The 14,845-nt window shown below is 39.6% G+C and overlaps 1 protein-coding gene across 5 annotated transcripts in view; it reads right to left on the minus strand.

The window, feature by feature from the left end:
- Positions 1-14,845, minus strand: part of lpp (LIM domain containing preferred translocation partner in lipoma) — a 418,112-nt gene that overhangs the window by 224,487 nt on the left and 178,780 nt on the right. For 3 of the 5 annotated variants that reach the window (XM_057840238.1, XM_057840235.1, XM_057840236.1), the window contains exons 4-5: positions 10,647-10,756; positions 2,001-2,126 (exon numbers count right to left, since the gene is read on the minus strand). In XM_057840238.1, coding sequence (XP_057696221.1) covers positions 2,001-2,126; positions 10,647-10,756 — 236 coding nt within the window. The remainder of the gene's footprint in view (positions 1-2,000; positions 2,127-10,646; positions 10,757-14,845) is intronic. The other 2 variants (XM_057840237.1, XM_057840239.1) reach the window with 1 other exon arrangement.

Raw genomic sequence — 14,845 nt, forward strand, 5'->3', positions numbered from 1 at the left:
TATCTACCTCATAACCATCGCTCAATTGTATTTTTTATTTTTTTATTATTTTTTTTGTTACTGTCGAATTTTCTCCGATATGTTAGATGATAAATAATCTAAACAAAGAAAAATTGAAATAAACGTTTGAAAGGGTAAATATATGAAAAAGAAAATCTCAACCACTCCTTGATGTCTGCAATTTCTGCATTGCGACCCTTGTTATATCACCATGTTTCACCCATAAAATCCCCCAAAAATCCAGCTGTGGCCATTCACAGCTGTTTCTTGACACTCAATGATACATGCTAAATGGAGTTTTTGGATCGAAACAAGGTAAGTACGCGATAATGTCTCGTTAAAGTCAGGGCATCTGTAATTCTGCTCTCGTGTGCAGAAAGTCATGAAAGTGATATCAACCCTGCGCCTGTGTGACTTGGGTTACCATGCAGTTAACGTTCGTTTAATTTTCCCCTACCTGTTTTTTTTTTTTTTTTAAGACTCCAATTCGTTCGGCATTGAGTTGGGAGGTGCCAGCCTGCTGCTGGCTGAGCAGAAACTTGCAAGCTCTTTAACACCCATCTCCGTGTAATCTGCGATGGGAGGACCACCGACTTGCACGGAATTGAAGCATCTTACTGCGACGCACGTTCGAAGATAAATGCGTGAATGCACCATTAGCTCATTACACCTCGTTCATGTGAAGTGAGCTGGCTGGTTTCACATTTTTAAGATTATGGGTTGACGGACAGCCAGATGCACTCATCTAAAGAGCCAGATATGGCTCGCGAGACATAGGTTCCGGACCCCTTCTATAAAGGACTAAAGGTCGTAATAATGCTACAGTTGGATGTCAAAAGGGGTCATTAAAATAATGTCCCATGGCTGCAATTGGCCCCAGGGCCGCAAGTTTGAGACCCCTGTCCTATATGAATGTAATTTAAACAAAAATAATAATAATTATTAGGTGATTATGCTATCAAACAAAACTTAGCGTGGGAGCGCTTTTACCTTATGAGAAACAATTAACAAGTCGTTCATATATAGAATTTTCCAAATAGTGAGCTCACAAAACATTTGATTGTTTGTGTCATTAATTTAATACCATAAATTGAGAGTAGACATGGTTGGTACGATATTCTAACGGTATTACAACCTTAAACCAAAATATCATGATTTCATGGTATCACAGTATTGCAATGGGTTCGGGTTGAGGGTTAGGGCTGTAAAATGTGTTACTTTTATTTATTTTTCAAAACATATGAGCAAATAGGAATAACTGAAATATTCTAAATAAAATAAAAATAAATGCAGTCCTTTCAGTGAGCCTAAACCCACAGCCACAGATTAACAATATTACCATCAGAACAAAAATAATTGAATTATTTTCCATAAAAAGCTTGTTTGTATGACTCGTATCATGTTTACATTATACACACACTCTCTTTCTCAACATAGACAGTTGCCAGAGAGAAAAAAAACACTACGTTTTACCACCGCTAGACACACTAAACACACTGGAGTTAACTCTCGTAGCTGGTGGGAAAAGTTCATGACAGTGTTTACAAACCTTTAATTTTGTATAAATGCGAAATCATATTGGAGGTACTGCCTGCTCGGCAGCCACACTCCACAAACAAATTTTACATGTCGATTGGCCCTCCTCTAAGCCGCAGCGTCTGTGACTTTTCTGTAGCCAAAGTACTGCCATACCAGCGATTTATTTGTCTTCGATGGGGGAAAAAGCCAACGTATAGCACAGCTGACTCACTCACACTGAGCAACAACCGGTGGGGGACGGTTGAGCCTTACAGCGTCAAGCAATAGATTTCTCCATGCAATGTTTGGGCCATAAAAAATAGCTAATACCTTAATGATGATATGACAGAATTTTTTTCTGGTTTTGAAACCTAGACATTTTCATACCACGGTATACCTTGAAACCGGTAATTGGCACATGTCTAGCTGGGAGACATATTTTTGGGGAATAAAACAAGTGTCAGCGAAAAAAATTACGTTACCTGAGTGTTTCGCGGCCTGTACGGCGAGCTGCTCTCCAGGTCGGCCAGGATGCTAGTGAGAGAGTCGATCTCGGCGTCCAAGCTCGAGCGGCGCTCTTCAAGGGTCTTCTCAGGTCCTCTTGTCTGCTACACACAGATTGTCAAAAGTTGTTAAATATAACGATTTTTGCTTGGGTTCAACTGTTCAGTCTGTACATAAAATATTACACTTGAGATATTATTGTTTTCAAAATATAAATTAATCCCTATTTGACTCATTCACGATCAGTGACTGTGATAGAGGCTGGCAACAATTATTCCCAGTCAAAATGGATTAGACGTTTATCGATGGCCATGGCAGCTAATGAGTTAATAGTCAATTCCAGGGGTGTCAATGGACCACTTGATAGTTTTTTGCCAACTAGGGCTGCCACAATTAATCGACCAATCAATTATCAAACAAATCTACAAGTAATTTGATAGTTGATTCATCTTTTTGAGACATTATTGATCTAAAAATTATGTCACTCATGTACAAGTAGTACCTGGGTTATGAACGAGTTCCGTTTTTACGCTGGCGACGTAACCCAAATTTCCGCGTAAATTGGAATTAACCCTTTAAAAATTCTAAATACCTATCCAAAAAGTCCAAAAGTATCATATTTTGTTTAATGGGGGAAGATACACTGCCCTCTGGTGGCGGCGTTGGGTCGAGCGCTCACATGGATAAAGGATAGCTGCGCTCTGGTTTGGCTGTAAGTTGCTTCAGCTAATAAATGTTTGTGTATGCATTTGTAATCAAGTGTAGAGCTATCGTTTGTGGAGTAACATGTGAGCGATTTACGATGAGAATAGCGTCCCACACGAATGCTATTTTTAGACCGCGACGTCGCCATCGTAACCCGGAAGTGGGTCAACATGGAAACGCCCTCGCATACAATCCATGTTATTACTGCTTGTTTTCTGCCGGTAATCTTTTAAAAAAGAGCATGCCGAGTAAACGCTGCTGCTATGGAACTTGTAGAAAAGACTCTAGACATTACGACATATGAAGGATGTTTTCTTCATACGTTTCCCGAAGCCAAAAATGTGAAGAATGGATCAACTTGTGCAGACGTCCAAAAGACCAGCTTAACGCCAGCAAGGTGAAGCCATTCACATTTCATATGCAGTAAATATTTTGTTGGGGGCCATGTTCCTACAGAGGACGAAGAGGTAAGCCATTTTGATATTTTTACTTATTTTTTAGCGTGGCGTTTTGCCGTGCTGCTTCTGTCTGACAATGAATGACCTGAAATTTTTTTTTAATGGTATCTGACTGCCACTGTTGTCACCTTTTCTGCTGTAAAAAACAACTTTACTAAGGGGGAAGTGTACATAAATTATAGAATTAAGATTTGTTATTGATGCAAAAAATTTAAAGTGTTCGTTGGCTGTCAATGAGTAGCATTTGCGATCGCTACACAAAAATAGTAGTGTAAATTATGGCCAAGAACGGTCAGAGACGTAAGACAACCAGAGGATATAATATATGAGAAATACAGGGCATATGGTGGTAAAGGATAGATCAGGGATCAGCAACCCTGGTCCTGGAGTGCCACTATCCAGCTTGTTTTCCATGTCTCCCTCCTTTAACACACCTGAATCAAATAATCATGATTGTTATCAGGCTCCTGCAGAGCTTGCTGATGAGCTGATCATTTGATTCAGGTGTGTCAAAGGAGGGAGACATGGAAAACAAGCTGGATAGTGGCACTCGAGGACCAGGGTTGCTGACCCCTGGGATAGATTGTTGAAACAGGAGAATGTCATTGTCAGTGGCGTAAGGCAATGCACATAAGAAAAAGGTGTCGATAATAAAAATGCTAATGCTAACGCAAACAGACAGAATTGGTAGGTTTAGCGCAGTAAACATCTAGTTTGTACACTATTCCCATGCATTTAGCATTAGGGACAAACACAAGCTTGACCCGCCTAGCAACAATTGCTAATGTCAAAAATATTAATGGACAAAAGTGACGTGTTGCGTGCGGTACGCCATTGTAAATACTTTAGCACTCGTAGCATTTAAGCTAGCGGACTTTTGTGAAGCAAATTAGGCTAATTTAATCTACTAAATTTTACATATTGATCAGACTAGTTGGACGTTTGAACACTAGTCGTTTTGTGTCGAGTTTTTTATTGTTAAAATGTGTGTCGTTTTGAACGGACGTGTACATATGTGTGTTATAGCTTTACAAATTGTTAAAAGTGAAGTAAAAAGCTTCAAAAAACACAATTGATTTGTTTGCTGTCTGTCAAACTGAACAACTTTACATTTAGTGAGGACAGAACATGTTAATAAAGTAAAGTAAAAATTAAGCTACTGGGAGGTACAATTTGATACTGTTTGTGCGACGAAAAAAATATATATATATACATATATATTTTAGCGGGAAACATTTAGCTGGCGCATGATGTACATTTGCTGGCCACACAAAATGACGTGACATGCCTTGCATATGTGGCCAATTCTGTTAACTTAAAAGTAAAGATGTCCCGATCGATCGGCATCCCGATCGGCATCCCGATCGATCGGGCCCGATAACGTCATTTTCAAAATATCGGAATCAGCAAAAAAATAACGGACATGCCTTTTTTAATACATATATATATATATATATATATATATATATATTTTTTTTTTTTTTTTATTAAATCGTTTTCTAATTTTATTTAACGTTCCAGACAAAATGTCTTACACTCATCCAGTCTTTAGTTTTGGCTTAAAGTAGGGCTATCAAATTTATCGTGTTAATGGCGGTAATATTATTAAAATATTTACGCAATTAACGCATGCGTTGCACTACCCACTCACGCATTGTCGCGTTCAATCTATGATGGCACCGTTTTACGTATACATAGAGCTAAAAGGCAACGTAAAATGAGTAGAGAGAATGTTGGCAGCCTTTGAAGCCTTTTTTTAATTGGCTAAAGCCTTACAATCCCTCTCTCAACAATTTAAAATATCATGGGAAGCAATGTGGGGAAGAAAGGTAGTAGTTGATCTCTTTCTTAACACCCTATGTAATTACCCAACGCAGAGAACATGTATCAATTGGTACCCTTATGCACAGTCATGTTGCACTTCCCATCATGCAGTTGGGAATGGCTACAGTATCATTTACTGAAAGCTCAACAAATACACTAGATGGTAATATTTAGTCACAATATACAAAGTCACATTTATCCTTTAAGAATTACAAGTCTTTCTATCCGTGGATCCCTCTCACAGAAAGAATGTTAATAATGTAAATGCCATCTTGAGGATTTCATGTCATAATAAACAAATACAGTACTGATGTACTGTATGTTGAATGTATATATTCGTCCGAGTTTTATTCATTTTTTTCTTAATGCATTGCCAAAATGTATATGATCGGGAAAAATGATCAGGAATGATTGGAAATGAATCGGAAGCAAAAAAAAAAAAAAAAAAAAAAGCAATCAGATATCGGGATCGGCAGATACTCAAACTAAAACGATCGGGATCAGATCGGGAGCAAAAAACCATGATCGGAACAACCCTACTTAAAAGCATATCTGCCTCAGTCGATTTCAACTAACGAAAAAAAATCCTGTTTGTTTTTGTTCTTGTTTTCCCGAACATGTTCAACCTGTGCGACTACTGATTAATTATCATGAACTCCATTTGACCTGCAGACAGTAAGAGTTCACGTGAGTCCCCGTCAATTGTCACAGATGTTTGGCCGTACTAAAATAAGATAAATGAGGGACGCTTACGCAACTCGGCAGAAGATTGCACAACATTTGCCACAAGTGAATCTTTGTCAAGCAGGGCTTCAAATTAACGAATGATTAACGTGGACTATATTCAGTCATCACTACTCATCATAATGATGAGCGCTTACTGCAACTTCTTGGTGGTATTTTGTTATTTTTTTTCCACCTTATTCCTCTCTAGGTTACAAAACCATTGTTGCTGTTCAATTTGTTTGTCTCAAGGTTCAACCTGATGATCTTTTTTTTCTGTCTTACTGCGCTCTTTTTGTCTACCTGGTTTATCCCGAGTATCACCAGAATTTCACTCTCAGGTCCAAAAAATATTATCATGCATTGTTTTTGTGAATTTGATTTATTTACACAAGTGTCAAACTCAAGGTTCGGGGGGGTCAGATTTGGTCCGGCACAACAGTATGAATGGCCCGCGAAAGACATAATGTGTATCGGCTTCATTTTTCCTGCCAAAATACCACAATTTCAGAATGTTTGCTTGATTTAAAAACATTACACGCTTGCGAGCATTTTAGTTGTTCACACACATATTTTAAAACCGAAGCGTTGAAACACCACCGCCTATAGATATCTATTAGTCATTACTGTAGGTGAAAAACTTGAAAATCACAGACAAGCTGGCCAAGACCATACAGTGGTATGAAAAAGTATCTGAAACTTTTGTAATTTCTAACATTTCTGCATAAAATCACCATCAAATGTGATCTGATCTTTATCAAAATCACACAGATGTAAAAACTGTGTCTCCTTTAATTTAAACCACCCAAACATTGATAGGGTTTCATATTTTAATGAGGATAGCATGCAAACAATGACAGAAGGGGGGAAATAAGTAAGTTAACCCTCTGCCTAAGATGACTTAAAGACCAATTGAAACCAATTTTTACCAAATAATTTAAGTCAGGTGTGTGCCCAATCACTGATGAGTGGCCTAAAGCTGTCCTGCCCACTATAAAACACACACCTGGTAAGAATTGTCTTGATGAGAAGCATTGTCTGATGTGCATGATGGCACCGTCAAAAGAGCTGACTGGAGACCTGCGATCAAGGATTGTTGATGTGTATAAAGCTGGGAAAGGATTCAAAACCATCTCTATAAGTCTGTATGTTCAACAATCGACAGTCAGAGCAGTTGTCTACAAATGGAGAAGGTTTGACACTGTTGCTTCTCTCCCAAGGAGTGGCCGTCCACCAAAGATGACGCCAAGAGTTCAGCACAGAATACTCGGAGAGGTAAAAATAACCCTAGAGTGTCTGCTAAAGACTTACAGAAATCACTGGCACAGTCCAATATCTATGCGCACGTCAACTATACTGTATGTAAAACTATGGCCAAGAATGGTATTTATGGGAGGACTCCATGGTGGAAGCCACTGCTGTCTAAAAAACACATTGTTGCTGGTTTAATGTTTGCAAAAAGGCACTTGGACAATCCACAGAAGTTTTGGCAAAAATATTTTGTGGACTGATGAAACCAAAGTTTAATTGTGTGAGGAAAAATGGAACAGCTCACCAAAATCCACACCTAATCCCCACTATGGTGGAGGGACCATCATGATTTGGGGCTGTTTTGCTTTCTCGGGGCCTGGACAACTTGCAATCATTAATGAAAGAACGAATTCCAAAGATGTTTTGCAGGAAAACCTCAGGCTGTCTGTCAGACAGTTGAAGCTAAAAAGAGGATGGATAATGCTGCAACAAGACAATGATCCAAAACACAGAAGTAAATCAACTTCAGAGTGGTTTCAGAAGAACAAAATACACGTTCTGAAGTGGCCAAGTCAAAATCCAGACTTGAACCCCATTGAGATGCTGTGACATGACCTAAAGACTGCGATTCATGCTAGACATCCCGGGATTCTGACCGAACTACAGCAGTTTTGTAGAGAAGAATGGGCTAAGATTAGTCCTGATCGATGTGCCAGACTGATCTGCAGCTACAGAAAGTGTCTGGTTGATGTTATTGCTGCCAAAGGGGGCGGCACAAAATATTAAATGTTATGGTTCACTTACTTATTTTTCCTCTTCGGTCATTGTTTGCATACTACCCTTACAATCCTAATTAAAATATGAAAACCTCTAAATGTTTGGGTGGTTTTCGTTAAAGCATACAGTTTTTTTCATCTGTGTGATTTTGACAAAGATCAGATCACATTTGATGGTGATTTTATGCAAAAATGTGAGAAATTCCAAAAGGTTCAGATACTGTTTCGCACCTCTGTACTTGGAGAAGAGCAATGACAGAAATGACTTTACAATTCAGTGAATATGCAGTCATTTAGAATAAAAAGGAAAATAAAAAAGTATATATTTTTTAAAATGTGGTATTGGTACTGTATCGGCATGGGCCGACACCACTCGGAATCAGAATATAGAGCTAAAAAAAAATGACATCAGTTCATAAAATGAGTTAATACTCAAAATTGCATGCTACTTAACTCATTGGCTGCCATTGATGTTGATAGACGTCCAATCCATTTGAAGTGGGAGGGTTTGTTAACACACAGGCAGACCTCACAGTTTTAATTTAGTTTTAAAGAGCGACATGACTGGATGTCGATCTATAAGAGAACTTAAGAATTTGAGTTATATGTACCTAAAATCTTAAAGCGGAAATGTGAAGTAAGGTTGGCCAACCCTGTTTTTGAATAATATCAATGGCTAAACAGTTATAAGCATATTTTCGTTATTCTTATTAACGCAACCCTTCCAGATTTTTTGTTTAACCCATAGCAACGCCCTTGACAACGAAAATGCTTTTCTTCGGCAATCTTCGGAAATTACGGCACACCGGGAAGTGCGAGGGAAGTCCGCCATAGAACAGTATTGTTTGTTGTCATGCTTCTCGGTAAGATGCCACGGCGGTGTTTGGCGATGTTTTGTTCTCACTCAAACGAAAAGTTGCATGAGTGGCCAAAGGATAGCAGGGCACGTAAATGGACATCTTTCGTTCGCACGAAGCAAGTGAATTTCACGCCATCATCGAGTAGTGTTCTCTGCTGCAAACACTTCGAAGATGCCTGCTTCCTTAACCGGTCTGCTTATGATCAAGGATTTGCCAAAAAGTAAGTGTGATTTTTGGATAGATGACTGATGACTTTGTCAAAGCAGAGCTGCCAACTGTTGTGGAAGGAACCACAGAAGCTAGCGACGTTAGCTGAAAGTTAACTTGTGGCAATTCCCGATCATAGTTGTTGTTGCGTTCGCTAGGTTAAGCGTGTTTAAATTGTGCGTCATCTACGATCTTGTCCGAAAGGGTTAATCCACTGTCAATCGGGAAAGGGGTGTGGATGTGCAAATAAGCGGGTCGGCGTCACGGTAATTCACGGTCACGTTGCCGTTAGAGACACACACCGCCGGTGAGTTTGTGCACATTTATTTGTATTTGTATTATGTATTTCCACCTTCATGCTTCAAGCATTGCATTGCATTTGTACGGTTTGGCGTTTCCGCTGACAGGTGACAACAGCAAGAGTGTTGCTTTTAATGTCTGGCAGCGAATCAGCGAGCGCGCAGGTCACGCAGTGAATCATGGGAAATGTAGTCTCGGGACAACACTGAAGTGGTGCTTTGTAATCTGTTCGCTTGTGTGAAAAAACTACATTTCCTCACGCCATTAGACGCCACTTCCTCCCGAGAGCCCCGAGCTGTGTTCCTACTGTTAGCTCCATGTGTTAATAAAGAAACAAAGTTGTCAGCACGTCGGGTGTTCGATACATTTGTAAATAAAAAGCACATAACAAGACACTATGCACGATCCGTTTAAGAGACGCTGGAGTAGTAGGAGGCGAGGAGGAGATCAGCGAGAAGCAAAACTTTGCGGTCGAATGTGGCGGCAGTCCGCTATTATTTTCTTTCCTTATTGTTGCCACAATAAAGTGGAGAAAGCCATCAACGACTCATCTCCTTCTTTCCCCCCAATGTTTTTATATTATTATTTTATATGCACAAGAGCTGCCGGATCTGCCAAAATGAACATGAAATCTGATTATTATTTTTTTTTAACAATGTCATCAGATAGACAAAAACATAAAATTATGTGCAAATGCCTGCATCTTCAAATCATGAAAATGATAACAGCCTGTATCTTACCAATCTTGTAATCTTGATGGGTCTTGTATCCATTCCAGCTCAGGTAGTCTAGGCACATTGTTTGTATCCTGATTAGCGTCTGGCTAACACATGTTAGGTCCAACATAAAATTCCAAGCATCTTCCTCCAACTCTTCAAAAACTTGGATCTCCTCCCTTGAGCTCGATCTATCGCTATTATCGCTGTTTGAACCATTGTTTGAAGGGCTTTGTATGGCGGCCGTATGTATGGAGCTGCCATCGCTGTTCCCGGTGTGACGTATCAACTTCCGGGTTCGTCCCCTTTCAGGCTCCAACTTCGGAAATGTGATTATTTTGTCAAATATACAACATATAAATTATTTTTTCATGCTTTATTTGTTGGACAATGTTTAATTTCTTTAATTGTGACCCTATTTGGCATGTTATGAAATTACTTCACATTTCTGCTTTAAGTTAGCCTCACTAATATAAAGTTTATTTTTTACAGTGTACAGGCTTCACCAACAGGTGTCAGCCTTCAGTCTTAACCGCTGAGAAAGTTTGTTTGCTCGTGTGTGTTCGTGCATGCGTGCGGGGGGGTCCTGGAGTTCACGCTCATGGCTGCGGGCGTGGAGCAAAGCTGCAGAGAAACCGCGCTTGGCTAAGAGTCAGCGCGGACCAGCGGACGCACGCTCGGGCCGGACCTGGCCGCGTGAACTCGGGAGCGCGGCACGCTTGCGGCGCTCCGCTACTCCTTGCCGACACTTCGGACAGAGAAGAGGGAGGAGGGAAAAAAGCAAGGAGAAAGTGTTTCTCTTACCTGATAGTCGTACGAGTTGGCGGGCGGAGGCGGCGGGAAGGAAGCGGCCGATGACGACGGCGAGCGGATCGGGTCGGTGGCGGGCGGTGGAGGAGGAGGAGGGTAGTCAGCTAGGAAAGGAGAGGAAAATGTTTACATTATACACTTTCATTCTGCCATTATACCATTTGTAATGCCAATCTAAAATTTGGGGGAAGCCCTCAAAGCAATGGCATCGAACTCAAGGCCCGCGATGTCATTTTGTGTGGCGTAGTAAAGTAAATCATGTCAATAGTTGGGGTGTAACCGTACACAAAAATCTCGGTTCGGTACGTACCTCGGTTTTGAGGTCACGGTTCGGTTCATTTTTAGTACAGTAAGAAAACAAAATCCAAAATATAAATGTGCTAGTTGTTTATTACACACCTTTGTGCTTTCAACAATAGAAACATTAGCCTATAGAAAGCTAGAATACTGCTCAGAAAGTAGCGGGTATTTAAACATAATAATCCAACAACAATTTGCCTTTCAGACCCCGCGTATTAGTCAGCTTTGTTTCTGAAAGAAAGAAGGAAAAAAAAGTCCTGTGCTAAAGAGAAAAGCAATCCCAATGACAAAGATTTTAACATGTATTTTACAAATGAAATGCCTCAATGAATCCTTTTTTTTTTTCTTATGAATGGTTTTCAAAAGCTTTTATGGTGGATTTTCTCAAGTTAAAGCGCCACACAGTACCGTAATTTTCGGACTATAAGCCGCTATTTTTTTCCTTCATTTTGATACCTGTGGCTTATAGTCTAGCGCGGCTTATTTGTTGATTTTTTTAGGTAACACTTTATTTGACAGCGGTGTCATAAGACTGTCATAAGATCATCAAAATTATGAAATGACACTATCATGGACATTACTGAATGCTTATGTCATTAAGTGTCATTTGGCAAATTATGTCACTAACTCCAATTTTTGTCCATCTTGGATCTTTTGCATCCATTCAAAAGTGAGATCATTTGCCGGATAACACTTAATGACATCTGTTATAAGCATTCATGAATGCTCAGGACAGAGACATGTCATAATTATCATTGTGTAATGACAGTCTTATGGCACCACTGTCAAATAAAGTGTTAGTAAATACCATAACTAGCAATTGATAAAAGAATTGGAACAGTAACTGAAGAAATATTTAGCACAGGACATGATTTTTGATTGTTATTTACATCTGTAGCACTGCAATGCATGCTAAGAGGCATGTTGGATGACAACAGTCAACAGCAGGTGGAAGCAGAGGTTGACTGTCTCCCCCAAGGGAGCAGTGATGGCCAAATGAAGCTTCTTGAAGCAGTAAAGCTTTATAGTAATTGGTTCAAAGTTTAATGATGGTTCATTTGGTCTTATGACAGTCGGTCGTATGATGCCGCTGTCAAATAAGGTTGTACCGGTTAATATCTTTTAGTGTAAATATCCCATGATACAGTGAGGACAGCTGCGGCTTATAGTCCAGTGCGGCTTATCTATGAACAAATGCCGTTTTTGTGCCAAATTTTGTGGGCTGCGGCTTATAGTCAGGTGCGCCTTATAGTGCGAAAATTTGGGTAATTAGTCAATTTAAATGTGTAAGCAGGATCTGTGTATTATTCTTATTATTTTATTACAGGTGTTTTAGCTCATTTCAATTTATTTTATTTAAATGGGCTATTGTTTATTTTATTATGTGTTTATATTTTACAAATGTGATGTAGTATTCATTTATATTGTATATTTTATGTTGTATAACTTTAGTTCCTATGTGAATATTAGTTCTTACTTGTTTTGTTGTGGTAGGAGGGTTTTGTATTGAACACGGGGCCGTGTTGTTTATTATAATCGCAGAGAAGACAGCAGTAAATCAACAAAGACAAGTCAACTGTGCCCAGATCTACCACTCAAGAGATCTGATGAACTCAAAAAGTGGGTTACGATTGTATATTAGTTTGAAAATCGACCGGATCCACCGTATTTTTACACGAGTGACTTCCGGTCTGCCCGATCCTAGCTACTGGTAGTAGTATTGACGCAGGACGGTCGCGTCTCGCGTCAAATAATAAACACTGCCCATATTTTCGCGTGCGTCATGTTTAGCCGCTTCTGGGACGCGTCTAACACGCGGCCGCACTGCGACTGGTGTGCATTGGCTGATTGACTTTAATGCCCGCGCTTCACTGCGTTCTCGCAGCGGCCACGTTGTCGCGCCGTTGACGTTTCTGGGTTATACTGTCCTACCGTGTTGGTCCTTATTATAGTAGAGAAGAAGGAGTAAATATAATCTACAAAAAGAGACTGTAACCTGATCGACTCACAGCCTCGAAAAGTAAGGGTTACATTACGTCAGAAACTCGTTCGGTACGCCTCCGTTCCGAACCGAGCACCACGTACCGAAACGGTTCAATACAAATACATGTACCGTTACACCCTTAAAGAAGCTTCATTTAGCCATCAGAGCTCCTTTGGGGGAGACAGTCAATCTCTGCTGCCACCAGTGTTGTTTTTGGCAGCCATTTTAATTTTCGTCTTAGTCTTTTGGACAAAAATACTTATTAGTCTTAGTCATATTTTAGTCATTTCAAAATGTGCTCGTCTTCATCTAGTTTTAGTCAACGAAAACTCAGACAAGTTTCGTCAAGTTATAGTCGACAATTCTTACAATGTTTTCGTCTATAAACTTCAAAAGTTTATATACCGTAAATAAAAGGTTTCCAACAATTTTGAATAAACATGACAGACGAGCGCATAACTGTAGAGTCTACGAGGACATCACCATTTTAATGATGATAATGCACACTCAGCAGGAAAACTGCACATTATTTGCAATTAATTAAACTCACCTGGACACCACAAACTGTATGTAAAATGTTTTTCAGGAGTTTGAGAACAGACCGAGTCAGCGCGCTAAATGCTAATGCCAACATGAACGCTATGCTAACGCTACAAGTTAGTTTAGTGTGTGATGATCATTCAGCACAGACCTTTAAAGGCCAAATCAACATGGCATATGTAGCCAAGATAAGTAAAAAGTCATAAGTAATGCCTTTTTCGTGTCAAATTTGGTGGGTGGCGGCCTATAGTCAGGTTCGCATTGTAGTCCGAAAATTACGGTACCTACTTTAATAGGGTGACCAAACGTCCTCTTTTGCCCGGACATGTCCACCTTTCACGTCGTGTCCTCGTCATCCGGCCGGGTTTTATAAATTCATGAAAATGTCCGGTTTTTATGATTTTTCACGTGACCAATTTGAAGAGAATCCCTCCGGCCGCTGGGGGGCAGCGCTTGCCTGCGTTGTCGTGGCTCCTACTAGTAGGGGCGGGAGAAGGAGTACAGTTTACCCCTTGTATTATGGGGCATTACCACCATCTACTGGGTTGACAGTTTGGCAAGAGAACAGGCAGTGACAGACTACAATAAGGAGTAGTTTTAAGAGACGTTTATAGTGCTCCGTGCACCTTTCTGTAAGTTTATCTTCTGTTAATGTCGCTCATGTGTCTTCTGTTATATATTATACAATATATAAGATGTGGTATGTTGTATTAGTCTTGTATTAATTGTTCTGCATTCGTATATTTAGTTGAACGTTAGTATTATATTCTAAGTGGGAGCGCCTGCAGAGTTGTTAATTTTTTTTACGATAAATACGTATATAATGGCAACTGTTGACTTCTGTCGGAGTTTTATACTGGCGTGATCTGTAAAATCCCGTTTGGTGCCGCATCGTTGTGCTACAGATGATTGTAAACTTATATGGCAAAGTTTGATTTTGCCTCGTCTCCCGGTACTCGCTAATAGGGTAGCTATCAGTGAGCAAACTAAGCCGCACTAGGCATTATGGGAAACGTAGTTTTGAACTGCTGGGTTTGGAAACATGATAACTTTGGTTGAATAGTTTGTCAGTTTATTTTAGTTATTGTTTGCGTGCGATCTAGAACATTGAATGAGAATAAAAATTGATTGGAAATAACAATTTCTCAACGACAATTGTCGTAATAATAATTCATAAAAATGTTTATGTGGCACAAGCCTACTGTGTGTCTGTATTGACTGTCCTATATTTCCACGGGTCTGCATGATTTTTTTTTTGTCATTATTTATTTATTTTGCTTTTTTGTTTGTTTGTTTGTTTGATTTTTTTGTGTGTAAAAATAAAGCCTGTTGAGTAAAAAACATATTTCCATATAGTATATAATATATA

Source organism: Corythoichthys intestinalis, chromosome 7 (genome assembly GCF_030265065.1).
Source record: "Corythoichthys intestinalis isolate RoL2023-P3 chromosome 7, ASM3026506v1, whole genome shotgun sequence".
Taxonomy (NCBI): domain Eukaryota; kingdom Metazoa; phylum Chordata; class Actinopteri; order Syngnathiformes; family Syngnathidae; genus Corythoichthys; species Corythoichthys intestinalis.